This window comes from Pleurodeles waltl, chromosome 9 (assembly GCF_031143425.1).
Source record: "Pleurodeles waltl isolate 20211129_DDA chromosome 9, aPleWal1.hap1.20221129, whole genome shotgun sequence".
Taxonomy (NCBI): domain Eukaryota; kingdom Metazoa; phylum Chordata; class Amphibia; order Caudata; family Salamandridae; genus Pleurodeles; species Pleurodeles waltl.
Genome location: NC_090448.1, coordinates 92,613,110 through 92,639,651, shown reverse-complemented (window position 1 = coordinate 92,639,651; position 26,542 = coordinate 92,613,110). Strand labels below are relative to the sequence as shown.

The 26,542-nt window shown below is 42.7% G+C and overlaps 1 protein-coding gene across 1 annotated transcript in view; it reads left to right on the top strand.

Annotated features, from left to right (window-relative positions):
- Positions 1-374: 374 nt before the first annotated feature.
- The window catches only part of EDEM1 (ER degradation enhancing alpha-mannosidase like protein 1), a 61,774-nt gene continuing 35,606 nt past the window's right edge, over positions 375-26,542 (top strand). Inside the window, exon 1 of the mRNA XM_069206345.1 lies at positions 375-909. Coding sequence (XP_069062446.1) covers positions 557-909 — 353 coding nt within the window. The 5' untranslated portion in view covers positions 375-556. The remainder of the gene's footprint in view (positions 910-26,542) is intronic.

The following is a 26,542-nucleotide window of genomic DNA, read 5'->3' as shown; positions in this document are numbered from 1 at the left end:
AGCGAGTGGGAAACGCCTTGAGAAACAGGTGGGTCCGAAACGACGCTTTTGAAATCACAGGGAGGCTTGAAACGCACTTTCTCCCGAAACAAAATCGAGCAGCTGGTGTTCCTTAGTGCAATTGCTACATACGTGACGGCCATCTTGGAATTGCTCCATTACTAGTTGATCAAGTTGGAGTTGATTTGGATCCGATGGTGTCATACTTTTATGATGATATATTCTGTGGAAGCGCTCCAATATTAATGGATGGCTCGGATATTTCCGGTTCATCTTCCTTTTCTCAGGCTGACTGGATCTCCTCCTGACACGAGGGGCGGGGAGAGTCACAGTTTCTTGTCATTGTCCTACGTTTGTGTCCATGACGATGCCTCGCCTACCGCGGAAGTGTTGTGATTGAAGATGCAGAGCTCCAGTATTGCCTTTTTTAGTGTCATGTTGTAGAGTACACAGCTGTCGCCGGTGTCGAAACTGAGTTTTAGTCTGCGCCTCGCCGCTTCCCGTCTCCCTCCGCGGCGACAGGCGCTATGCAAAACCGGGACCCTAGGTTTGCACCATGCCATGGCGCTCGGTAGTGCTGGCGCTGCTGCTTCTGCGGCTCGGGCTGCACTGGTTGCTATGCCTGGGCATTGGGCAGTGGTGGGGTGCCTGGGCAGGACTCCCTACCTCCCCCGCTGTCCCACGGCTTCCCACGTGTTCCCCGCCCTCATACGGGCGCTACCTGTTACCCCCCGGGGACGAGTATGGGCGGCGGTACAGCACCTTCCCTCCGGGTCTGCGGCAGCGGATGCGGGAACAAGCCCGTGGCATGTTCACCTTCGGCTATGACAATTATATGCGGCATGGCTTCCCACAGGACGAGCTCAACCCGGTGCTATGCGGTGGACGTGGCCCCGACACTGAGAACCCGTGAGTATTATGGGGCAGAGGGCTTCAGTACTGCCAGGGATGGTGCAGTGGATTGCCTTCTGAGTAGTGTTCCGTTGTGGGCGGCCAGTGCTTTTAAACTTTGATTATTTACAATTGTGGGTTTTTTGGGGTGGGAGGGGGGATGTTGAGGCAGTGAACACTAGGATTCTAGTGGGGCAGATGTTGGGTGAGGACATGCATACGTGTGTGCTCATATCGGCCAGCTCACTGAAGCATTGATTTGTAAACTTTGCAGCATATAAACTGAAATTTATGTGGCACTCATTTGCATTTCGGACACAATTCTTGAGGCCATATCGGTGACTGGTTTGTAGCAGGTTTTCATTTAAATGTGTCTTTTTGGGGGTGACTAAGTGGGCTAATCATTGCACTTGCACAGGTGTACCCAAAAAGCCGTTTACCTGGCTTCCTAATCCTAGCTCTTCTGGACTTTAAAAGACTGTCAGTTTTAGAAATACAACTTTACAATATAACTACTGTCGCACCTTACTTTATGTTCTCTGAAGCTGTAATGCAGATGGCCGTTTTGTTCTTTTATGCAGAAAGAAACTTAAGACTAACAAAAACAAATTGCAGAATATGTATGCGTGGTGCATTTACTGTGCTAGACAGCCGTCAAATATTCATATTCTAACATTTTTGGTGTAGGTGTTGTGAACGCCAGAATCTCAAGCAAAATTCATAAGCAGGATTGTTCTTTGGGACGAGGTTTATTCAGCTGAATGACATGGGCGCCCCAACAGAATGTCTAACAAAAATCGCTAAGCACAGATAGTTGTAACCTCGTCCAGCAATGGAAACGTACTCAACGGTTCAGTTCTCGGTCATAGCAAACAGGTTTGCATTAATTATACATGTAACAACGTCTTCTTGGCACATGTTTAACATTTTGTTAAACAGTGCTGTCTTTCCACTGCAGCTGCAACCTTGAATTACTTGGAAATGCCAGAACCAGAACATCATATATCACTCCCTAGTCTTACCATGCCAATATTTTTGAGATTACTCAGTTCTTCTTGAAGCAGCAGTGAGAAGACAAGAGGTCAGCCTAGAGAAAATGTCTGAATGGGTGACCTTGGTCAGTGAGTTACCATAAACCTAAAACCATTATATTACAGTACTTGATTGTTTGTAGGGTTAAAATGGTGAGAAAGGGTACTCAAAGGTTTGGCTGACTTGTGGAGTGTCTTAAATCCAGCAGAAAGGTGACTTGTGAATTGTCTTAAATTCAGCAGAAAGGAGAGACAGAGAGTAAAGCAGAAGTTTAAATGGGTATTGACATGGAGAAAGCTGGATGAGGAAAATGTAAACATATAGTTGTTTGAATCTCGATGGAGAAGACTTGTGAAGTTATGTGCCAAGAGGGAGGAGTTAAAGATGTGTTCCTTACTGGAGAGAATTTCTGGGGTGTCAGACTGTTTGGGGAGGTGCACATGGCAAGCAGGTACTATTGGTCGTCAGCCCTGTGAGGGCAGATGTAATTTACCTCTGTTCTGGGGTCTGCCTTGCTATGCCTATTGAAACTGGGCCAAGTACAACCCATTCCGCTCTGGACTCTGAGAGTAGTGAGAGCAAGTTACAGTCTTCTGAAGGCAGTAGTGTGGGGTGTTAGAGGGCAGAGCTCAGTTGTCCATTAACAATTGGATAAAGTGAATGTCCAGGTCAGTACATGTCCTACAAAAAATAACCTATTCTATTACACACTAGTACTCAATACTACACACTAGTAACAGTAAAACCTATGTTAGTGATACTAGCGCTCTTTAGGCAGGTGCAGATTAAATAACCACAAAAAGTAAACGTGCACTCAGTTTCTCAGTTGTTACTTGCTCTAGGGTGATTCTCAGTCTGTTCAGGGCTGACCCGCCCTCCCCTTACCTCGGGTATACCTGTGCACTTAGTTGAGTGGCAGGGCCCTGCCAGGCATTCCGCAGTTCTTTCCCATTTCGGCAGTGGGCTGCGCTAAGCAGTACACTTGCACCTTACTCTTCAGGTGCACAGAGCAGGGAGTGGCTGTGTTGATTTGGTGCGGCCCGAACTGTATTGACCGGAAGTGCCTTGGAGCTCTGAGTCTTGATAACAGCCTCATGTTAGGGCGGGGTGGTCCTCGGACATAGCCTCTGACAGAGCCTATCAACACTGGGGTTACTGCTGCTCGAAGAGCCAGGTTTTGAGCTGCCTCCGGAATGCTGGGTGGTCCTGAGGTTGGCGGGGAGGGAGTTCCAAGTCTTGGCCGCCAGGTAGGAGAAGGATTTCCCACCTGCCGTGGTGCGGCGGATGCGAGGGACTGCGGCGAGTGCGAGGTTGGCGGAGCGAAGTTGACGGGTGGGCGTGTAGAAACTGAGGCGACGGTTGAGGTATTCGGGTCCCTTGTTGTGGAGGGCTTTGTGTGCGTGGATGAGGAGCCGGAAGGTGATCCTTTTGCTGACGGGAAGCCAGTGCAGGTGTCTCAGGTGGGCGGAGATGTGGCTGTTGCGGGGTATGTTGAGGACGAGGCGGGCGGAGGCGTTTTGTATTCGCTGCAGACGTTTCTGGATTTTAGCGTGGTTCCTGCGTATAGGGTGTTTCCGTAGTCCAGGCGGCTTGTGACGAGGGCGTGGGTCACAGTTTTTCTGGTGTCGGCGGGGATCCAGCGGAAGATCTTTCGGAGCATGCGGAGAGTGAGGAAGTAGGCGTTGACTTGTTTGGTCATGGTGAAAAGTGAGTCCAGGATGAATCAGAGTTTGCGTGCGTGGTCTGAGGGGGTAGGTGCGGTGCCAAGGGCCACCAAGAGTCATCCCAGGCGGACGGGGTGTTTCCGAGGATGAGGACTTCAGTTTTATCTGAGTTCAGTTTCAGACGGCTGAGTTTCATCCATTCTGCGACGTCTTTCATTCCATCTTGCAGGTTGGTCTTGGCGCCAGTGGGGTCTTTGGTGAGGGAGAGTATCAGCTGAATGTCGTCGGCGTAGGAGGTGATGTTGATGTTGTGTTTGCGTACGATGTCGGCGAGGGGGCTCATGTAGACATTGACGAGAGTCGGGCTGAGCGAGGAGCCTTGTGGGACGCCGCAGATGATATCGGTGGGGTCTGAGCGGAACAGAGGGAGGTAGACTCTTTGGGAGCGGTTAGAGAGGAAACAGGTGATCCCACAGTAGCCTTTGGAGTACTTGGCAAAGAACTTCATTTCCAGGCCATAGAGTACTAAGAATTAAAACAACTAGTGGAGTACCACTTTTATGCACTGCTACCCGATGGAGGTCTACTGTCTGAACTGTGGATCCTTTTTGAGTGTTATCCTTCCAAGTGTTAATTCCAGACAGTTCTGTATACACAGCCTTTGTGTAGAGTGATGGCTCTCACATCAGGGTAGCCAACAGCCTGGAACTCCCACATCAGTGGCATAAAGAGTTGCTATCATCAGCCAAAGTGAAAGACTAAACGGAAAAGACAAAAAGGCCAGTCCTTACCTAAAGGCTTTCACCTCTTTCACAACAGAATCAGCAACTCCACACCTTGCGCCTGCAATCCACCAAATAGCAATGTTCAAGAAGACTAATCAGCAGCAGTTTGCTAAGTGAAAGGCCTCGTAGAATAAGTAAAGGAGCCCTGCCTCCGTTTTCCTTTTCCCACACTTCAGTGTCTAATTCTCCTCTCTCCAGCTTCAGTAATGTGAGCATACACTTCCACTGTCTAAAAGAACAGGACTCCTATCTTGTGCAAGACTAGGCAAAAAGTATCAAAAATGGATCCCACTGGCCTCCATTATTCAGTCCCACTCAAACACTGTGCAAGCTACACACATCAACATGCTTAACGCACACTAGGGAAGTTAGTGCAAAGGACTCCACCGTTATCGACTAAAGGTACTCTTGCTGTGGCCTCTCCAGGTTGCAGGACATGCCAAAGATCTGCTTGCCTAAATCTCAGCACATACACTAGATTAGCGTGATGCCAGGGTCAAATAATTATCAGGATATCAGATGCATGCAGTTGGGCGCCATTAGACTTTTCATCCTTGGCGTGGTCTCCCTTAACCTTTTTCCTCAGTTTCCCAGGTTGGCGATGTGTGCTGGACTCTGTTTTTGCTGCTTTTGTTACTCTGGGCACTATATCACTGCTAACCAGTGCTAAAGTAGAAGTGCTCCTTTACAAAATGTGTATGTAATTGGCTTATCCATGATTGGCATATTTGATTTATTAGTAAGTCCCTAGTAAGGTGCCCAGGGCCGATAAATCAAATGCTACTAGTGGGCCTGCAGCACTGGTTGTGCCACCCACATAAGTAGCCCTGTAATCATGTCTCAGACCTGCCACTGCAGTGTCTGTGTGTGCAGTTTTAAACTGTAAATTCGACTTGGCAAGTGTACCCACTTGCCAGGCCTAAACCTTTCCTTTTCTTACATGTAAGGCACCCCTAAGGTAGGCCCTAGGTAGCCCCAAGGGCAGCGTGCAGTGTGTGGTTAAGGTAGGACATATAGTAATGTGTTTTTATATGTCCTGACAGTGAAATACTGCTAAATTTGTTTTTCACTGTTGCAGGCCTGTCCCTCTCATAGGTTAACATAGGGGCTACCTTTAAATATGATTAAAGTGTAGATTCCCTTTGGGATCGGATAGACGTGGAGTTTAGGGTCACTGAGCTCACAATTAAAAAAAATACATCTTTTAGTAAAGTTGATTTTAAGATTGTGTGTTTGAAAATGTCACTTTTAGAAAATGAGCATTTTCTTGCTTAAACCATTTCTGTGACTCCGCCTGTTTGTGGATTCCCTGTCTGGGTCAGTTTGACAGTTGGGCAGGTTGCACCTCACACTAGACAGTGACACAAAGGGAGCTGGGGTGTAGTCTGCATTTCCTGATGAGCCATCTGTGCTAGGAGGGAGGGGAGGAGCGATCACCCACACCTGAAAGGGCTGTGCCTGTCCTCACACAATGCAGTCTCCAACCCCCTGGTGTGTGTCTGGGGCTTGGCCTGGGCAAGGCAGGATTTCACAATCAAGAGAGAATTTCCTTTTAAGTAGGCCTACTTCAAAGGGCAAAATGGGTATAAGAAGGGCACCCAAAACCACAGACTTTACAACACTTCTGGAAACCAAGAGGAACCTGTGCCTGGAGAAGAGCTGAAGAAGAAGAGCTGCCCTGCATGTGACGGTGCTTTGTGGATCTATTCTGCAGTTGTTGCTTCTGCCTGTGCTAGAGGACAAAGACTGGAGTTTGTGTTGCCTTCCTTCTTGTGAAGATCTCCAAGGGCGTGATTTAGAGCTTGCCTCCTGTTATTTGAAGTCTCAGGGACAGCAAAGACTTCTCTCTGCCAGCATCTGGAGTCTCTGGAGAGACTCCTACTCTGCCAAGTGGTGCCCATCCAGTTCCAGGGATCCTGAAAGGAGAAGCTGGCAGCCCAAGAGTGAGAAATCCATGCACAGAATGCTGTGCAGGGAAAAGATCAACACAACTCCGATCTGTGGCTGAAAAATCGACGTGCCGCCCGCCTGCTTCATGGCTGAAAATCGACGCTCACCTGCAACGCGACCGGAAGAACGACACGCAGCATCGCTGACGGAGGCTGGTGAGATCTCAACCCGCGCTGCGTGGTTTTCGGATCATCGTGCGGCTGGATTTCCGACGCAAACACCACTGGGCGTGTAAAAACTACGCAAGGCCTGCCCGGACCCGAGAATGTTGCCCGGATCGACGCATCGTTTTCCTGTGGAGAGAAGGAACGACGGACGCTGACCCGACGAAAGGAGAAACGATGCAAGGTCTCTCTTGTGAGTGAAATCGACGCATCGCAAGCCCTTTTTGAAGCGCACACGCCCGTGCAGAGTTATTTTTGACGCACCCAAGGTACATTTTCACGCTAACAGTGTTAGTGTGTGTTTAAAATTACATGAAGACTCTTTCAAAAATTTTAGTGAAAACTTGTGTATTGAGGATTTTTGTCGTTTTTGGTCTTGTTTTGTTTAGATAAATATTTTCTATTTTTCTAAACCAGTTTTTTTGTGTTTTCATTAAGTGACTGTGTGTGTTGGTACAAATACTTTACACCTAGCACTCTGAAGTTAAGCCTACTGCTCGTGCCAAACTACCAAGGGGGGTAAGCAGGGGTTGGCTGAGGGTGATTCTCTTTTACCCTTACTAGAGTTAGGGTTCTTGCTTGGACAGGAGGTAACCTGACTGCCAACCAAAGACCCCATTTCTAACAGGCGCTCTAGCCAGGGAACTGGGGAGGGGGCATCCCTTTCCCAAGAAAGGAGTCCTCCATTGTAGTGTATCTCCTGCCATAGTCAGCAATGGGTATCCTAGAATGTTGCCTTTTTTTTATTTTTATTTTTATGGTGTCTTGGGTTGAGGTGTATTGTGACATAAAACACTGGATGGTCTTTTGAAGATATTACCTTTTTTGGGAGGTGGCATGGAAGAGATCAGTCTGATAGTACCGAAATAAGGCCTTTTCAAGAGGTGAAGACTAAGGGTAAAAATCAAAGTTTTTGCTGTTAGTTAACAAGTTGGGGTGACATCCTGCAGCTGAAGCCTAATAAAGGTGACGGAAAGAGCGCTCCACTGGTGATTGCATGGGCCATAATTGTTCTCCCACTCGAAACAGAGATCAGCATATACTTGTTCATACTCAAATAGGAACAGTTCAGCCCAGTCAGCCAGGTCAGTTCCTTTCCAGAGCGGAACACATACAACCTCAGCTATGTTTAAATCTACTTCTCCTCTTCAGTGAGGAGAGAGTTTGTCTTTTGGCACAGTGAGGATGGAACCATAACTGCATATTTCTTGCACCTAGGGTATCTAGTGCAACAGACATTAAGGTGATAGAAACATGCTTAAATTAATCGCTGCCACTGGAACTTGCTTGGGGTTGCATTGCAATTTATTTTTGTTCACCCATGGTTTCACTTTAGAGACAGACACTTGCCATAGGCAAACAAGTCTTGCTGTTGTTCCATTAGAACTGTTTGCAAGTTGTTATAGTAGCAGCCATTAATTCAAGCATTTCCCCATCACCGTTTTTCCTACCCCGCTAAAGCATATAACAACAGTCTTGAGCTGGCTCTGCTACTGCAACACCTCTCTCATCCACCGATCTACAGGGTGTCTGAGTGTAAGTGAACTCGAATGCTGCTATAGTCCTATATAATAAAACTGCAGACATCAGTATAGATGATTTGAATCTCTACAACCTGGGATCTTAACATGTCAATTTTTGACAGTGTCACATTTGAAGAGACCCTTAGACTGCAATGTGCTATCCACTTATTGGATTTGCATCATGGCTCGAACTATGACACACTTACAACATTACTTTGTCTTCCCCTCTCTCTTATCCACATGTTTGCTCATAATTGCTACCCTTTTAGCACAATTGTATTTGAATGTGTTATTTGCTACTTAAAACTTGGTTGTTGATTTAAACTTTTGCCATTTGAGAAATCATGGTGCCACCTGTGGAGGAAATGGTAAATGCCAAGTGCTTATCTAAGAAATAATGAGATCTTAAGAAGTTTCTCAAATGCTTTTTCCCTCTCCATTATTGAAAGGTAAACAAGCATTGGCAAAGCCAATAGGTCTAACCTATGAGGGCTATTGACTTTGGCACAGTTTTGTAGCCATGCTATACAGATCGCACATTCTTTCCAGTCTAGCTAAAACTAATTTGAAAAAGTGCTATAATGCAGCAAGGGCTAATGCTCCTTTTTTTTCCAGTCCATTGGTGCTAGATGCATCATGTTCCTTTTTAGGTCGAGCGCGCAAGCGGTTTGACCTGTTGTAAGTATTGTGGGCTTTTAACCCTGCCCACCTCAAGCCAATCACTAACTCGTTCATGGGCTTGCCTTTCAAAAATCACTTGATGTCATTGGTAATTGCCTCACGTATGTCCTGCCTTGAGGCTGTTTTTGTCACGCCCTGCTTACTGCCCCTCTTACATGGATTATTGCACTATTGCTGATATACTTCAGCTTGGGAGAACCACTTCTTTTGTCTCTCCCCTTTGTGCTGCATGGCAGCTATGGCGCTCACAGACACAGCAGCGTGAACTCGATCAGCGGTATTAGTGCGCTGGTCATATTGTTCACAGTTACCTAATCAGAGTCATTTCTTGTGGTTTTCTCCTTAAAACACTTGAAATTGGTGAATGCTTTACTAAAACAGAAATCCTGAAAGCAAAAGTGACTCCCCCGGCAAAGCGGGAGAGCTGATACTACAATATTCACTACCCTCTGGAAACTTGTCCCATAATGCTTTGCAAGCATTTTCTTTTCAAAATGATTTGCTCATAACAGTCTGTGGTGGTCCTAGGAAGACGGAGCCACTACCAAAACATTCACAGCAACGTGCTGTTTCTGTCTGCATCATCTTTGGTTCCTGACACTTGGTTAGTGGGGACCACAAAATAGTAATCCCTCCCGCCAGTCAGTACCTGTTTAGCCTTTCTCATGTCTTGAACTTTTATTTTACAGCTGAGAGTAGAGTGTTTTTTAAGGGCCTTCTTTGTAATACCATTGCTATAGGCCTGTTATCCCTGAATATGTGTTAAATACTATGTCCTTTAGTTGCTAAATAAATGGTTGCACTGCATTACTTTCTGCCATTTATTGTGTGTGGTTATGCCCTCAAGGGGCTAACTATACAGTTACATGACAATGTTTCTTACAAATGCTATTTTCATTGTGGGGCTCTCTAGGGGCTGGTCTAGGCATTGCAGCCATATTAACATATTAGAATACTTGTGGCACGGAAACTTGCCCCATAATGCTTTGTAGGATATTACTTTTACAAACCATTTTTACTCATAACTGAGCCCATGGTGGTCCTTCGACAATGGCACCACCTTCAAAACATTGATCATAATGTGCTCTTTCTGTCTGTATCATCACTGGGTCCCCACACTGTTAGTGGGGACTACAAAAATAATAACCCCTCCCACTTTGCATTATCTTTTTAAGCTTTCTCATGGCTGTACGTCTATTTTACAGCTGAGAGAAGCTATGTTTTATGGGCCTTGTTTGTAATATCATTGTTCTGCTAGCCTTGAAAATGTGTAATACACTATGTCCTCTAAAGGCTGTATATATAGCTGTACTGCATTACTTTCTCCCATTCTTTTTTCATGTGATTATGCTCTCTAAGGGCTGACTGCATGGTTACATTACCATGTTTCCTCCAAATGCTGTTTTTATTGTGGTGTCCTTTAGCATTGCAGTGAACATCCTGTAATAATTGCGGCACAAAAACTCGCCCCATAATGCTTTGCAGGGCATTACTTTTACAGAACATTTTCGCTCATAACTCAGTCTGTGGTGGTCCTAGGACAATAGGACCACCTTCAAACACTCTTTCTTTCTTTCTTTCTACATCATCTCTGGGCTCCCACTCTAGGTTAGAGGGGACCCCAAAATAGTATCCCCTCCCACCATTCACTGTCTTTCACATGGCTACAACCTTTGTTTTACAGCTGGGAGAAGTTTTGTTTTAAAGGTCTTGTTTGTAATGTCATTGCAGCAGGCCTGGTAGCCCTAGAAATGCCCTCTAGGGGCTAAGTTTATGGCTGCGCTGGAATACTTTCTCCTGTATTATTTTTCTTGGGGTTATCTCCTCTTGGGGCTAACAATATGTTTACATGACCATGGTTCTTACAAATTATATTTTTCTTAGGGTGCCCTCTAGGGGCTATTTTGAACATTAAAGTCTAACAACATCAGTTTATTCCTGAGAACATTTTATATGATAATTATATATGTTTTAATAATCTCCCTTTATAACATGTATGCTCATAATTCAGGCCACCTGAACATCCTTATTACACTGACTGTTTGAAGACTCTTGTTATGTTTGGGTGCCCTTCTAGTTTATTTCTCTCGTTACTCATCCGTGGCTGTCTTGTGTCTTTTTTGTGGGAATTATGTTAGCCAGCCAGCAACTGTGATGGTTGGGTGGTGAAAGTGGTATTCAATTGGAATTAGCCTGGCAGATTTAAATTAGGATGCTAAATGGCGACATTTTCATTTTTTGCTTCAGATAGAGAAAGAAGGTGAATGAAAGTACTTCAGTTATATGCAGGGCAATAAAATATATATGGCAAGAAAATATAAAATGATGTGGCAGGGTTGACCAATTTATGTGGCAAGAAAAATCCAGTTATGAATTTACAGTGCCAATAGCTCTAACTCGAGCAAATGTGAGACCTATTGCATTGCAAATGCTTGTTTATTATTATTATTAATATTAGCCATGCTGCACAGCAGCCAGAGTGCTATACAGCCTGGTTTCAAATCATTGCCAAAATTGGCCATGTCCATGCTATGCAGCAGGACCAAAAGGCAATGGGAGAACCAGTAGTCTTAAACGTGAAACATATTAGCTTTGCCACTGCTTGCTGGGTCTTGGCACAACACCCCTGTGAATCTTAGCATACCAGTTTTTTCTCCTCATGCGTGAAAAATAAAAAATAAAAATTACATTTGGCCAAAAAATCCTATCACATAAAGAATGCAATTGCGCCCTTGCCTTAGTGAAAACGCACCTGGAAGCAGATATCATCTGTTATCAAAATAAACATCAATTTCAAAGGAGAAAGCGGCTTCTTTGACGTTAGTGTGCGTGGCGTTGTAAAAATTGACACTAGTGGCAAGAGGTTCACTAAAGACTACAGGGAAGAAGAAAAAATAAAAGTAGTACCTCAAACACAGTACGATCAGTGGAAGGACAGCAATCAAGCTGAAGCAATTGGTACTTAGTCCATGCTTCATCCGAAAGAAGCTTCTCTGGCCAATTAAAAGGTAGCAAATAAGAGTGACAATCAAGCCAACCATTGTTAAGCAATGGGTGGGCTGGAAACCCCTTGTTGTATAATAATATCTTTCTCAAGCAAGATGCATGCACTGTCGCGGGTGGGACCTAAAAAAGGACAGTGCATTGTAACGGTGGAATGCTATTGTATGGAAGGATCTGCCACCAGAACGTTTGATATGAGGGACTTTAAGAGTAGAACCTCCTGAACTCTGGGGTCTTGTAAAGAGGTAGTAGGAAGACGTATCATGGAAGAAGGTGGACTTTAGATAAGAGAACTATTTTTGTTATTGTGAGAGTCAAGAAATCTACCTTTGAATGTTGATAAACAAGAGTGCATGGTATGGGTCCTAGAGATAATGGTGGCTATTCAAGCATTGCCTTTTGGATGGCCCTACCTGTAAAACAGTGTTTTTTCGAATTCTGTCAAAGTATACATATTGGAGATTCACACCTGAAAAATGTCTCTTTCTGAGAAGTTTGAATGCGTCAGTTGACTTTTTTTGGCATTTGAATTCTGAGGCTGCTTGCAACATAAGGGTGCTAACTGGAGGAGTGGGGGAACTGAGGGATCTTTTTAAAAGGGCAATGTTTGTGTCTAATAGCAATGTTGCAACTTCACATATCCTGCATAGTATTGTATTTTGGACATTAATAATTTTCTCCATTAGTTCTCAGGGAAAAATGGGTAACTGTAATGCAAGCAGCTTGCAAGGTATCCCTAAGAATCCTAAGGTACATGCCCACTTCAGCATGCACTTTAGTGGCTGTGTTTTATTTTGCATGACTGTTGTAGCCCATGAAAGCATAGCCATGTTGCTCAAGAAACAAATACAAATGCTCTGTCCTGAATGCAGGTTCTCTGCGTTTTTTCACAATTTCATACCTGTCTTTAGCGGCACTCAGGTGACAAGAATTTGCAACTGGGTGGATGGAAGAAGAGCCAACCAGTTGGTGAGCAGGCGGGACAGTGTAAAGAATCTGCAATGAGAGAATCTAGGTAACTGGTAGAGCTGTGTGAGATGGGAAGAGCCGGGTAAGACAGGGTAGCATTGGGTTAGAATGCCTAAGAAGATTGGTTTGTGATAAGTGAGGAGTAAAGCAGGGTGTACATGAAGAACAGGGTTGTGAAATGAACTGAAGAGGATCAGATGCCTGCAATAGCCAGCCACTGCTTCCTTTAACCAGCACCTTACTGAACCTGGATAGCCTGCCCTTTGGAAGCTTCCTGTATTCTTAGATCTTCCATATATTGCACAGCAGTGTTCATGCTGCTTGGGCCTGCTACCATCAGCCGCTATGAAATTGATTGTATTGTGGTGGCCACTAAGTGTTTAAAATGAGTAAAGATGAACACGTATTGCACTTTCTTTAACCCATAACTCTTCCAGTATTAAAGTTTAACCGATGAATGGTTTTGGATGTAGGCAAAGTGTTTTTTTTTTTTTTTTTTTTTTTTTTTTTTTTTTTTTAAATGACTGTCTGAGGTGATATTGTGACCCTGGGTCGAGAGCCTTCAACGCATAGCCAGCAACTGCATCCCTTAATCCACGATCCTGTCTTTCTCGGTTACAGAGCTCGGTTTCTTGACATAAACTTGGAGATGTGGAACAGTTGTAAGCTGGCTTCCGTGGTGGTTTTTGTTGTTTACTAATTGATCCTATGAAACTATACATGACTGAGGTGGGGGAAGGGGTAGTTGCCAGGCAGTGCAGGTGCCTAACATTTGACTATCCCACTCGTCATGAAACCGTTCATGTTTGCACTTGCTTGTTCTAAATTTTTTCTACTGATTAAAACCGCATCACACATTTTGCCTTCCTTCAAGGGTAGCCAAGAGATCTTTGTGGTTACAGCTGTCTGTGCAAGCACTGTTTGCTTCTCCTTCCGTAATTTGGAAAGCATCAAAGTCTTTATCATATTATTTACTTACGTCGGTATTGATTAGCATTGGCCCATATGGGGAAAGAGTGGTGCAGTTATCAGTGCCACGTTTTTACAAGTCAGTGTACTTAAGTGTATCATGTGGATACCCTAAAAGTGGCCTGTGCGTCCTTTCCTTTTCCATCCAGTGGGACAGAGAGAAGCCTGATGTAATATGCTAGATCGCTCCTACAAGAGACTGCCTCATGACACGTGGAGAAGCAGCTTGTAACCCACCCTGTTTAAACAAGTTTGTAGCATACGACAAGGAATGAAAGCAAACAAGCTCACTCCACACCTTCAAAAAACACAACCGAAACAATATTTTTGACTTTAACACTTTCGAGACTCTGTAACCAAGTATATAAAAGAGGGCCACATAGTGGCCAGTGCTCTGGCACCGCCAATGGGAGCTCAAACTTGCACTAAGAGACGTGATACTTTTTCCTCTGCAAGTTATATTTGTGGTAATTGTTAAGTGGTGGCCTTGCTTTAGGAGACCACATAAATTTGGACACCGAATTGGAGTTCAAGCAACACTTTAAAGAGCAAGCCAGGTTTTTTTTTTTAAAGATACTTTGCAAGAGGGAGCTGTCTGGAATTATTGTGGATTTTGGTAGAGTGGGGTTCTTACTTTAGACATCTGGCTAAATGCCTTAGAGATGTGGTTATGGGACTCCCTAGTTTCTGTTCTAGCAAACGATGGAGTCTGTGTCTTGCAGTTTCGATCAGAGATCGGTTCTCTATAAATTAGGTTGTTTTTTTAAATTGTGCTCCGTACATGAAAAAGCATACCTTGGAGGGGGAACACTATTTTTAAGGGAATCGGCTGTAGTGTGATTCGAAGTAGGTGGCGTGATTGTTATTTTCTCCCTTTTATAAGTTGCATTGCTAATGGTAGTTGCATTCTGAGTAGGGTGGGAGATGAGACAGTTTGTTAATACAACATTGCCACGCTCCACCGATGAGAGAATAATAGCTGGCACAGTTAACTGGCAACTGGTTGCAGGGCTGTAGTTTAAGTTCACCCAAGCAAGGGAAGGCAGAACTAGACAGTCTGTCAGGGTTTTGTGGCGGTATGGACTTTGAATGACAAATGAGTGAAATACTAATGATTTGTAACTAGGATGAAGCCTTTTAACTTTAAGGTTCAGGTATGGAATTTTTGGTGTTGGACATTCTTGGTGAGGATAATACATTTTGTTTCACTTTGGCTTGGTTTGTGTTTCAGGTAGATGTTTGCCACCCTGGACTGGATGAAGAAGAGGCGAGATGTAATGCAATGATTATCACCTGCCTCTTGTGTTTTAGGGTAGAGCTGTGTATCTGCAAATTGGTGGACAGTGATTTCTTGATTGGCAAGTAGAGTTTCCACAAGATCCTTATTAAGAATCCTTCTTAGGAGACCAAGGAACTTATAGGAGACTCAAGTTGTGGAACTCAAGAGGTAAGCATCTGTATAAGGTGGTGGCCAAGAGCCCTTAAAAGCATGTGTATCATGTATAGGCTTTTTCCTCCATCCCTGCAGAGCTGAAGGCAGTCTCTTGTTTTCTGGTACAGAATGTAAGATTACAAATGTTTCTCTTCAAAATCTGGTGAACATATTGGTGCAATCTAATTTGGAGGCCTCGGTAGTTGGTGCTCTTTTGTGTCACTGTGGGGATGGAAAGGCAGTACAGAGAAAACAATGTCTTGTGTCTCATATGGCTGTTGTACCACACACAGGATATATCGTAGATTCTAGAATGGCAAGATATGTTTTACTTTTGGAGAGGAAATAATTGGCTATTCTGTTTTAGAGACATTTAATATTGGCCTATTTAAAAACAAACTGACTTGTTCATGCTAAAAAATAGATCAGTGGCACACAATGGTAGCTTTGTCAAGGGAGGGTCTGTGTAGAAATACAGATTAATTGTATAAATGTCCACCAATTCTCTAACTTCTATTTCCACCTTATCCCCTTTCCCTTATGGATCCAAATACAAAGACACTGGCTTCACTCCACCCTGCTCAAGGTACAGGTGGGCATGGTGCTACTACTGTGATTTTTAAAAGAAAAAAACAAAAAAAGTACCAGATTGTCATGTCCGTTATACAATAACTAGTGGATTAATGACTCTATGTAGTAGTGGTGTGAGAACAAAATATGGCGAAAATACATTTGAGAAGTTTTAATTATTAGAATTATGGACTCGGCAGTTGTTGAGAAAAGGGATTTTGGCTGTTCATTGATAGTTAATGAAAGCTGTGCCTCGTAGAGGAAACCAATGGCTCCTTGCCCTCTTGGGTTTAAAATGATGGATGGTACATCTGTGTTTAGTCTTTGTTCTCATTGTAAGCATAATTGTACTTGGTGACACCTCTTCTTAAATAAGTTACCCGATTATCTTAAAATTAGACCAATCTCTGTGCTTTAGTTTACACACACTAGCTTTAATTCTGTTACCAGCCCTTGAAGAATTATCAATAACCTCACTTGCTGAGCGGCAGGGGATATGGAGCTCTAAAGAAGTGTCAGACTAGAGTAATATCCCTAGCGGCATTCGTCACCTCGTATTTTGGTATGGTGCAGTCAATGCAGTTGTTCAACTCCAGTGTATGCAAAAAGTCCTTGTAGCAGTTTAAAAAGAAGCATCGTCAAAGCCAATTGGCCTCACTTTTCTTAAATGTGCTTTAGCAAAGCTAGTAAGTCTGGCTTTTCAGAATGGGAAGGATTTGGTAGTAGTTGGGTAATGTGTGTGTTGCTCTCAGCTGTCTTCGAAAGAAAATACCATAATGAAGCAACCTCCTGGGTTACAATAGTACTGAAGCTAGGAGTGTAACCACCTTGTGGAATAGACTGCATTAGCAGAGGTAGGTTGTATCCTCAAAGTGCTACAACAAGGAATCAGAGGTTTAAGTTTGCGTTGTAAACGTTGAACTTAAAATGCATAAACTACCTAATATTACATAAACAGGTTTGACAAGGGCCATTATTTACAGTGTAGTTGTGGAAATACTATTTGTTTACACTGCTTTACTTCTTGACTAAAAACTATACGTCCAGCTACATGTAATCAAGAGAGTAAAGTAAAAAAGTGACCTTGCAAGGGTGATTAGTGACTAGACTTAGCCTGCCATAAAGATAAACAGAACGTATTTCCCTATCAAAAGCAAATCACAATCCTGAAATTCATCATTCCAGTACAAACATCTAAGAACACAATTTGATTCTGAAACTTAAGCTACACAGCATGTTGCTTCTGCAGGCTAGCAAAAGGACTACTTGAGAACATCGCCAATTGCAACAAATATGGAGGTCAGTCCATCTAAGCAATGGCAAACCATGAACGACAATGGCTTTTGTGGGCTGATCCAAAGCCCTGTGTGTCAGTACTACTTCATATGTACTTAAGGTGTTGTTAACATGTAATGTAGGGTAGATACGTAGAGCGCTGCTTGTCACTTACTCATGAGAGTATCCAGGTGCTGTGTCACCAGGCACCTAGAGCTGTCTGTAGCAAGAACTAAAAAAACATCCATACTGAAAAGTTGCTCTTTACCATTTCAGACTTTTTTCAAAAGTTGCTCTGCAGTTATTTGAGTAACCTTGCTTCTGTCCCCTTTCTGTGATCTTTGTACATGTGGAATTTGAAAAGCATTTGTTTGTTCATGATCATAGCTTGCGAACATGCTTAGTCAAGAAGAGCAAGCTTAGTAGCTATTTGCTTAAGCAAGCCTTTGATAGGCTTAGATTTGTGTCTTCTTGTGCAGACATAGACAGAAGCATTGCATTGTCTTCTTTTTTTTTTTTTTTGGACACACACAGAATGGATTTACAGAAGCATGGTCTTTTCTTTTTAGACATGCACATAGGATAGATTTGCCTTGTATTTCTAATTGGCCCAATGTCCAATTGTGAGACGTATTGTTTACGTACTTGTTCTCTGTGAAGATAGATAGTCCATTTAATTGGAGGCATTCCATTAGGGGTAATGCGCTTCCCCATCTGACCCAAAGCTTACTAATTTTGCAAATCCGATGCATACCTAAGACAGGAAAAACTCCTCTTGCTTCTTTTACTTGTTGGATACATGCCCTTCTGTGGTACTGATGCATGCACCACTACTCTATTCTGCTAGTGGTGTACATAGGAATTTGTGCATCCAGAAGCACCCTGTCCTTCTAAGGGGAGTAGTTCAATTTTGCTTCAGCTCAAAGATCAGTGCTCTGAACTGAGAAACGCTCTACCGATTTCAAATCCTTTGCCGATCTCTGGGCATGTGTACTTAAGCTTCTATGCAATTGTATGTGTTGTAGATTCTGGAACCTTCAACAGTGTATCTTACCAGGGAACGGGAACGCACTCTTCACTTAGAACTGATTTTGGAGAAGGGGCAAACACGTCCAAGAAAGCTTTAAAGAAAGTGTGGTGATAGTTGTCTAAAAGACACCAATGTTGCTTTATCTGAGTTGGGAAGGTAACGTAAATATTTTTGGGTGGCATCGGGTGCCCATTGCTTTCATGTTAATTATTTTATAATATGCAACTGTATTGGTGTCTAAAACAAATTTTCCTGCAGACAAAGAGTGCCTGAGTTATGTAATAAATGTATCAGTGCACGCAAAGATTTTCATCTTAGCTTGGGCATACTTTATACTTTTATTTTTTTTTGCCTTTTTCCCCCAATTCAAACCTCCCATTAGTGCTCCAAGAAATCTGCACCAGCCTCAACAGTCTAGGCAGTTGTGAGTTTCATATGGCACCTTCTTCTTCCTCCTATTCCCTATCTGGATCACTACATAGCATAGATTTTAACATGGAGGAATGGAGCTTTGGCAAATAACCTTTTTTTTCCTGTGATGAAATTCCTTCCCCTGTGCTCCGACCAAATGTGTTGGTGATCATTTCCTTTCCCCATCCCGCTAGAACTGATAATACAGCTCCTGCCTGAAGTAAATTTCTGACCATTTCCAGGGTGGTGGTGGATCAAAGTTTGGGATCAAAGTTTACCCCTGCATATTTCTCCACACTAGTTATAGAGAAATTCACAATAAAATATACATTTACACTGGACACGAATCTTTGTGCAAATTCATAACGTATACCCCCTGAATACCTTTTGTGAATCAAGCCTAAGGTTGATAGCAACCATACGATGACAAATAAAATTGTTTTATTTGTCATCTTTACATGATTTGTGTTAAAAACTACAGTTTTTTTTCATACAAATCTCCAAACTGTCAGATAGTGTCATTTTATTGATTTTGTACCTGCTCCGTATGTAGGTTAGGTGACTTCATAAAGGATCTCATTTTATTTAAATATCATCCTTTAAAAAGTAGGTTGCTTGTCATAGTTACTGGTATTGCTCGTAGTTTTTTTCTTATAAACTTTAGATATTCGGTTTGAATGGTTCGACTTTGAAACACCTTAGCTTGCAGAATTATTCTTTGTGCTTTCACATGGTGGGGGCAACAAGAACAATATTCATTGCTTTTGACAAAACATGTTATCCCAAAATGAATTACTTTTTTTTTCATTTCCAATTGGCTAAACGCATTTGCTGAGCTTTCTTAAGCTAACCAGTGCTGACTTTTGCTGACAAATCACAAGTTTGCTATTCACTGCTACTCCCCTCTTTACTGTGGTTTATGTGTAGTCAGTGGCCACATATTCTAAGTGTATATGACCCTTTTACCTATCTTTGGAGTGCCTTAATAAGATTCTGGATCCAGCTTTTATCTGGGTGGAAATATCCGAGTAGACCTTAAGTCCATATATCTTGATTATTTCTGAGCAAAGGAAAACTTTAAGCTCTTCTGATGTAGTGGGCGAAGAAAACCTACCGGACTAAAGAGAATTTTCTCATTACGATCCTCTCCTGGTGTCGCACTGTTTTGGTGTTAAAGGTTACCACTACGGGATCTTCATCAAGGTGTTTACAATATTATGTTACTATTACTCCCAACTTGCATTTCCCCACCAAGGTGTTACCTTTACTTTAAGCCCAGATAGTTTAAAAAATGACTGTGCCACAGGCTGGCAGTCGCAGGTAATAGAGATACTCCATGGTTTTCCTGTGATATGGATCATTTTGTAGAGGAGAGCTATGATTAACCACTCATGCTTTACTGAATAGTTAACTCTAAAAAGCAACATTTGGCACTTCAGCCTAATGCATCCAGTACTTGAGTGACATAACACAGGTGTTTCAACAACCTGGAGTGATAAACCCTTGGCCCCTGCTTCTGCAAGCCGTGTTACACAGTCTGTAACTAAATAATGAACTTGGGCCAGACGCACTGCACAACTGAAGCTGGTTCATGATTGCCAAGGAAAGTTTCGAGCACTGTTGCCCTTTAAAATAAATCATGGAAGGTGACGTTGCAAGGTTTATATCCCTTTTTATGATTTGGTTTACTGTACTACTTGTGGAATGTTTTCCTGATTCATTTGTATATGGAATCTACTTAAACCAGTTGCTTCGTTGCACAGGTTATTGCTAAAGAAGGATAACCTAACAGTGCAGTACTATTCAAGCAACTCCCTTCCTAGCGACTGTTTAAGATCAAATGGGATCTTTAATTGAGAATGATTAAATTTATCTTGGAAAAAATCTATTGTGAAGTATGTATAATGCATAAAATGGTAATAGTTTTTAGGTTATCTCCACCCTAAAGAAAGCCATTTTTGGCTGTTCAGCTTGTTCAACTTACATTCACTACTTGAATTTGACTGCTCTTACCCATTGCTCCTGCTTCATAATATCTGCTCACCTTACATGTTTCCTGTAATTGTAACTGCAAACTGTCTGCAAATTGTGGTAATGCCAGCATTCCCGTTTTCTTGTGCATTGTAATGCCATTCCCAATTGCTTTTCCTGCTTCTGTGATTGTACACTGTCATGATGCTGTATCCTCTGTTCCCAAACCTCTATCCTTTCTTCTTGAAATGCTTTGTTTTTGCGCTCGCAAAGTGTCCCTCTTTTCCACCTTCAAGACATGTAATGTCCTCTTTGAGGTTGAGGAAGATACAAAGTGTTTCATCTCTTTTCCTTATTCACTCCTGACCTGCATCACCAATGCACTGTCTTCATTTAGCTACAGGATGACTACTTACTGCCTCAGACTCAGTCCACTAAAGACTGAGATAATTTTACTTTCCCTCGTGTACTGCAATCAGAGCCATACCGTCCGCTCCTCTTGTCCCTCATGCTGTTTATACTCTGCCCCTCTGACCGCAACTTTTCATTTCAACCATAATATGAGACCTATTCCTCCAGTAGCAACCGTTGAACATTTGTTACTCTACTTCACCTTCCATTCTGACAAAATCTTCCCATGTTCCTTTTCTTATCAGGCTCTTTATGGCCTCTTTTGCTTAATTTAGCCTCCCAAATAGTCCTTAATTTTTTTTGCTACCTGCACATTGATCAAAAATCCCACAGGCTTATTTACCTATTGATGCAGTGCATTTTGGTTTGCAACTGGCTAAGGATCCTCTGTTTTCTGAATATTGACTTGTAAGTCCATCAAATGAGTAGAACTGAGTAGGCCATCAACCCTCCATTGCCAGTGGATTCTTTAGGTATGTTCTGATCTAGTGCTTGAGGGCTCTACGTCTACTTTCTGACCTTGAACCCTCTTATGACACCACCAAATTTGCAATGTCGCTAATTTTCCTTTCCAGGATTCCAATTGATATTGAAACGACTGCCTTGAATATTGGGAACCGCTCAAAATGCATGCTATCAGTAGGAACATCAAGAGATAAATCCCTCCGCATCCTACAAGAACCTCAGGTTCTGACTGCATACTGTGATTGGTTGACATCTATGAACCTTGAACCGAGATGAGATTGCTTTTATGCACCAGTTTATCTACCCTCCTCCACCATAATGCCTGCTGGTCTTAGCTACCAAAATCATGTAAAGCATTTGAGAAAAACATGCTTAATGCAAACAAGTCCATACTTAAGTAATGGTTCTCCCAAACAGTTAAGATTATGTTTGGCCAAATAGATCTGTTAACAAAGGCATATTTCAGGGATAATTCTGAACGTTTACTTCAGAAGTATCGCTGGATCTGAACATGAGTTTCACACTGTTACATCTGTATACTTGCGATGTGAGTGTTTTTCGTTAATATCACCTTGAATTTAAAGTGTTCGTCTCTATCATGTATTTCATATTTTGTTTTGCCGATTATAAGTTTCGCAGTGATCGTGCTCAATTATTATTTTTTTTTTACTTTTTTTGCCCCACCCTAGGTTAGATGACACATGCTACAACAGTGTAGCATGACTGCATGTTGGTGGCTTGCCTGCTCGAAGAAGCAAGAGTGGCAAATAAAGGTGTCAAACCCAGTGTGGGCTGTGTTGGAAAATGGCATGCAGACAGAGTCCTGGGGCTTGGCCTGTTTGGCGTCTGTGAGTGCGATGGTGTTGCACCCACAGCACTTTGTAGTCATTTATTGACTATGCCTAATCTCTTTATGAAAGCTTTCGCCATCTTCAGTGTGTTATAGGTTACCCTAGAAACTGAGAAATTGCATTAGATCATGGCCACCTACCATATTTAAGTTTAGGACCTGAGATTTATTGTCTTAAAATTCCAAAACCGCACACCTCAAGATATAATGTCCCTCATTACGTATCATTTTCCTTATGGCATTGCAAATCAGGGTTGGCGTGTTATTGCAGGGTAATGGCATCTTCCTCCCTGCTGCATATTAAAAGTAAAGAGAATGCGTGCATATTTACTTGCACAGCATTTCTGGTCCTCGGTACCAGAGCAGCATCTGACATGCCCCCCGTGCTTATGCCATACTTGTTGTACTTCCATCATTGCTTATCGCACTTGCATATGTAGGTCACGTGAAAGGTTCCTTTTCTCTACCGCAGCTCGGTGTGTCTGCTTCGAGTACACTGTGTTTTCATGCACCGTAAACCCGTCACACAGAAGGCATGTGAAACATGGCTTTTTCACTGCTGAGTGTGACAATGCGGCTGCATTCTCCACAGCTCACCTGCAGATCCGTGGCCCTAGGCAGGCTGCCATCTTGTGTTGTGGCGGTTACCAAGACATCCAACAAAACTCATAACTTTAGGCCACTCATTCTGTGTATTGTTTCTGGCAGCCTGTCTGAAAAGCTTGCGATGGCAGACCTCAAGACCGCTTTCCACGGATGTCCTCGGGCTCCGCAGTTTGTAAACAGTGCACCCAGTAGCAGGGAACTTGTCACAGATTTGTTTTTTGAGACTTCAGTAAGAAGCAGTGTTTCATAACTTAGAGTGTATACTGCAGTTCTCCAGTATAGTCAGCAAGAGAGACAGCGTGGGCTTCTTTAGGGTGAAGGCACAGCTATCAAGCACACCCACCCCTATATAAACTTACAGCAGAACAGTGGAACTTTAGTATATAAGACTAACTGACTAGTAGAAACATGCCACTATTGACAGGCTGGCAGAGAGATTTGGCAAGTATGTATTGTGCGTTAGCCAGAATGGTGTGCAATAAAAACAAGCATTTGCAATGCAGTGGGTCTTGCATTTGCTTGAGTTAGAGCAATTGGTGGTGTAATTTCATAACTGGACATTTCTTGCCAAATAAATTGGTCAACCCTGCCACATAATTTGGTCTTTTCCTGCCACATAATTCCAGTGGCTCTACATATAATTAAAGCACTTCCATTTACCTTCTTCCTCAGTTTGCAGCCAAAAATGAAAATAAATGCTGCAATTTAGCATCCTAATTTACTTGTGTTTTGCTAATTCAAATAGAACACCACATTCGCCACCCCACCATCCGAGTTGCTGGCTGGCTAACACAATTCCCCCAAAAAGACCCAAGACAGCCACGGAGGAGTAACGAGAGACATAAACTTGAAGGGTCACCCAAACGTATCAAGAGGCTTCAAACAGTCATGGTGTAAGACGGATGCTAAATTGGCATGAATCATGGTCACAACTGCAATTACGGAGAGATGAATAAAACATATAAGTTATCATGTAGGCCCAATAAAAACCTTTATCAGAAATAAACTTTCATCATTAGACTGTAATGCACAGAGGACACCACAATAAAATAGCATTTGTAAGAAACATGGTCATGTAACCATGTACCACATGAAAACAGAATGGCTGATAGTAATGCAGTGCAACCATAGATTATAGCCCCTAGAGAGTGTAGTGCATTACACATTTTCAGGGCTAGCATTCCTACTGCAATGATATTATAAACCAGGCCCTTACAACACGAACTACTCCGCTGTAAAACTTCAGTTCAATTCATAAGAGAGCTTAAAAAGACACAGAATAGTGGAAGGGGTTATTATTTTGTGGTCCCCACTAACTTAGTGTGGGTACCCAGAGATGACCTAAACAGAAAGTATGTGTCATGCTGAATGTTTTGGTGGTGGTCTCACTGTCCTAGGCCCACCACAGGCTGAGTTTTGGGCAAAAATGTTTTGAAAAAGAATGCTTATTGGGCGAGTTTCCCCGAGTGTAATGAATATTGTAGTATCTGCTCTCTGGCTGTGTCAGTATAGCTGCTTTGAGGATTTCTGTGTTTTTAACATAAAGCATTTATTAATTACAAGTGTTGTTGTGAAAGCTGTGAAGCGCGAAGGGGAGAGCCAAAAGAAATTACTCTGATTAGGTAGCAGTGTGAACAATGTGACCAGTGCTTCCATACTGCCAATGGAGTTCGCACTGTGAGTGCAATGGCCCCCATGGAGCAGGAAGGGGATGGACAAAAGAAAAAAAATGTTTACCCACACTGAAGTGTATCGGCAATCGTGAAACAATCCATTTAACAGGATCAGTTTGCAAGGCTGTAACAAAAACGACCCAAGCCGGGACAAGCGTAAAGCATTTACCAATGATATCACAGGATCTTTGAAAGGCAAGCACAGGAACAAATGAAAGTGATAGGCGTGAGGTGGACGTGGTTAAAGCCCACAGAATAGTTACAACAGGTCAAAAAGCGCTTCCACGCTTGACCCAATAAGGGCCACATGGCCACTCATAAGGCATGTTGCACGTAGATTCAATATTTTGTAATAACAGACATTTTGCATGGCCTTCACATCCTAGTTATGTTTGTAGGTGTAGTTAAGTGAGTTTCCAGGGATGGAATGGCAACACATTAAATTTGTGAATCCTTTGTGCAGTAGAGTATGAATGCTATTAAAACCCAAACACACCACATAGACCTCAACAATGTACACAGGCCCAAAATTAAGACACAGGCACAACATATTTTCAATAGCAGGTGCCCATTTTACTTTCACAAACACTAGGCAAAAACATGAAAATAACTAGAATAATTTGGAAACCAAGTCAACCAAACGCAGACCTCTCAACGATGTTCAAGAATCAAAGACAAATAATGCTCAATTTGTAGTGCTCATTACTGCATATATGGCAGTGATGCATACAAATATCCCTCTGATATGTAGAGAATAAAGGGTGTTTCGTTTATTTTGGACTGCATTTAAGAAAAGTGGCCTTTCCAGTGCTTACCTGTGTGGATTTTGTGTTATAGTCACTTTGGAAAGTGCTGCAAGGGTTTGTGTGGTGTGTAAATTGACATGGAATTGTGTATTTTCTATTGTTGAGTACAGTAAATAGCATGACACTGTTGGTATGTGCTTTGTACTGTTTTATCAAGGTGCTGTTCATAGATTAAAAGTTTTATTTGAATGCTCTTTGCAAAACACATATTGTAAGTACGATTGTGTGAGCAAGTTGGGCATCTTGTAGAATACCTGAGCTAAGGGGGAAGGAAATTAACATTTAATTATGTTTCTATCCAGTATCTGTTTAGAAAATGAGCTTCGGTGTGTTTGAGATCTGGGCGAACTGAAGAGTTTTCAAATGTCTCCTAGAAAGACAGCTTCTGGTTTAAAGCATGTTGCAGGGTGTTAACCTGGTGCTCTTGCATGATGTAGTTCAGTGGTGAAACTAAGCATCTCTTGTCATACAGCAGCAATAATAATAATTCTCATTCAATGGCTGAAATCGGTGCCTCTAGACGCTAGAATAACAGGTGTTAAGATTAACTAATTCTGTTGTACTCATTGGCTTTGAAATGAGGAAGGGCCCTGTGGACTCTGTCAGGACTTGTTCCTGTGACCTACATGTGTCTGTGGGGTCACTCAGCCCACTGAGAGATCCCGCAAGATTCATGCCCAAATGTCTCCAACTTCTGTTTCCAGTTAAGTTTACAGTAGACCCCATCTCACTGCTGTGAAATATCATGCATCCCCAGGTACATTACGTAATACTGGGACCTAAGGTGGTTCTAAGATCCTTCAATTGTTTTTGTGTAAGAGAGAGGAGTCCAGATCACACATTTTGGTGTGGTGGAGCCACCCCTACAAACCAGGGATGTAAAAATGCTGGTCTCACTGTATGGAGACACCACCCAGCCCAAGGCCTATATAGAACTGTGAGGTGGCTACCATCGGTGAACTATTGTGGACCCATACCAAAATTGGCAGGTGTGGTTGGGCTTTACCATTTTGCGTGACATGGTTACTTTGCATGGTCATATGTTCGGCCACAGTTCTCTCTTGGAGAAAAAAGGTAAATTTTCAAATTTTTATTTTAAAACGGTTGTTGTGGGCTCTGACACCAATAATAACGCTGTGCAGTCTCCATCCAAGCTCCCATTACCTATGGCAGAAGTACAGAGATGAAATATTACATGGTGCAGATAATGGGCTAAGAAATTGTGACTTCATAACGCATTATCTGAGCACACATTTGCATTGTCCCAGAGGTCAATCAAACCATGCGTAAGCCTTGCTATATAGTATATTTTGTTTGTTCTTATATCTTTGTGAATGAATTGGGGGGTATCCACGAATAGTGCATACAATAATTTCTGCTTAAGCAGAAAGTACACAAGGACCTTCCAAGA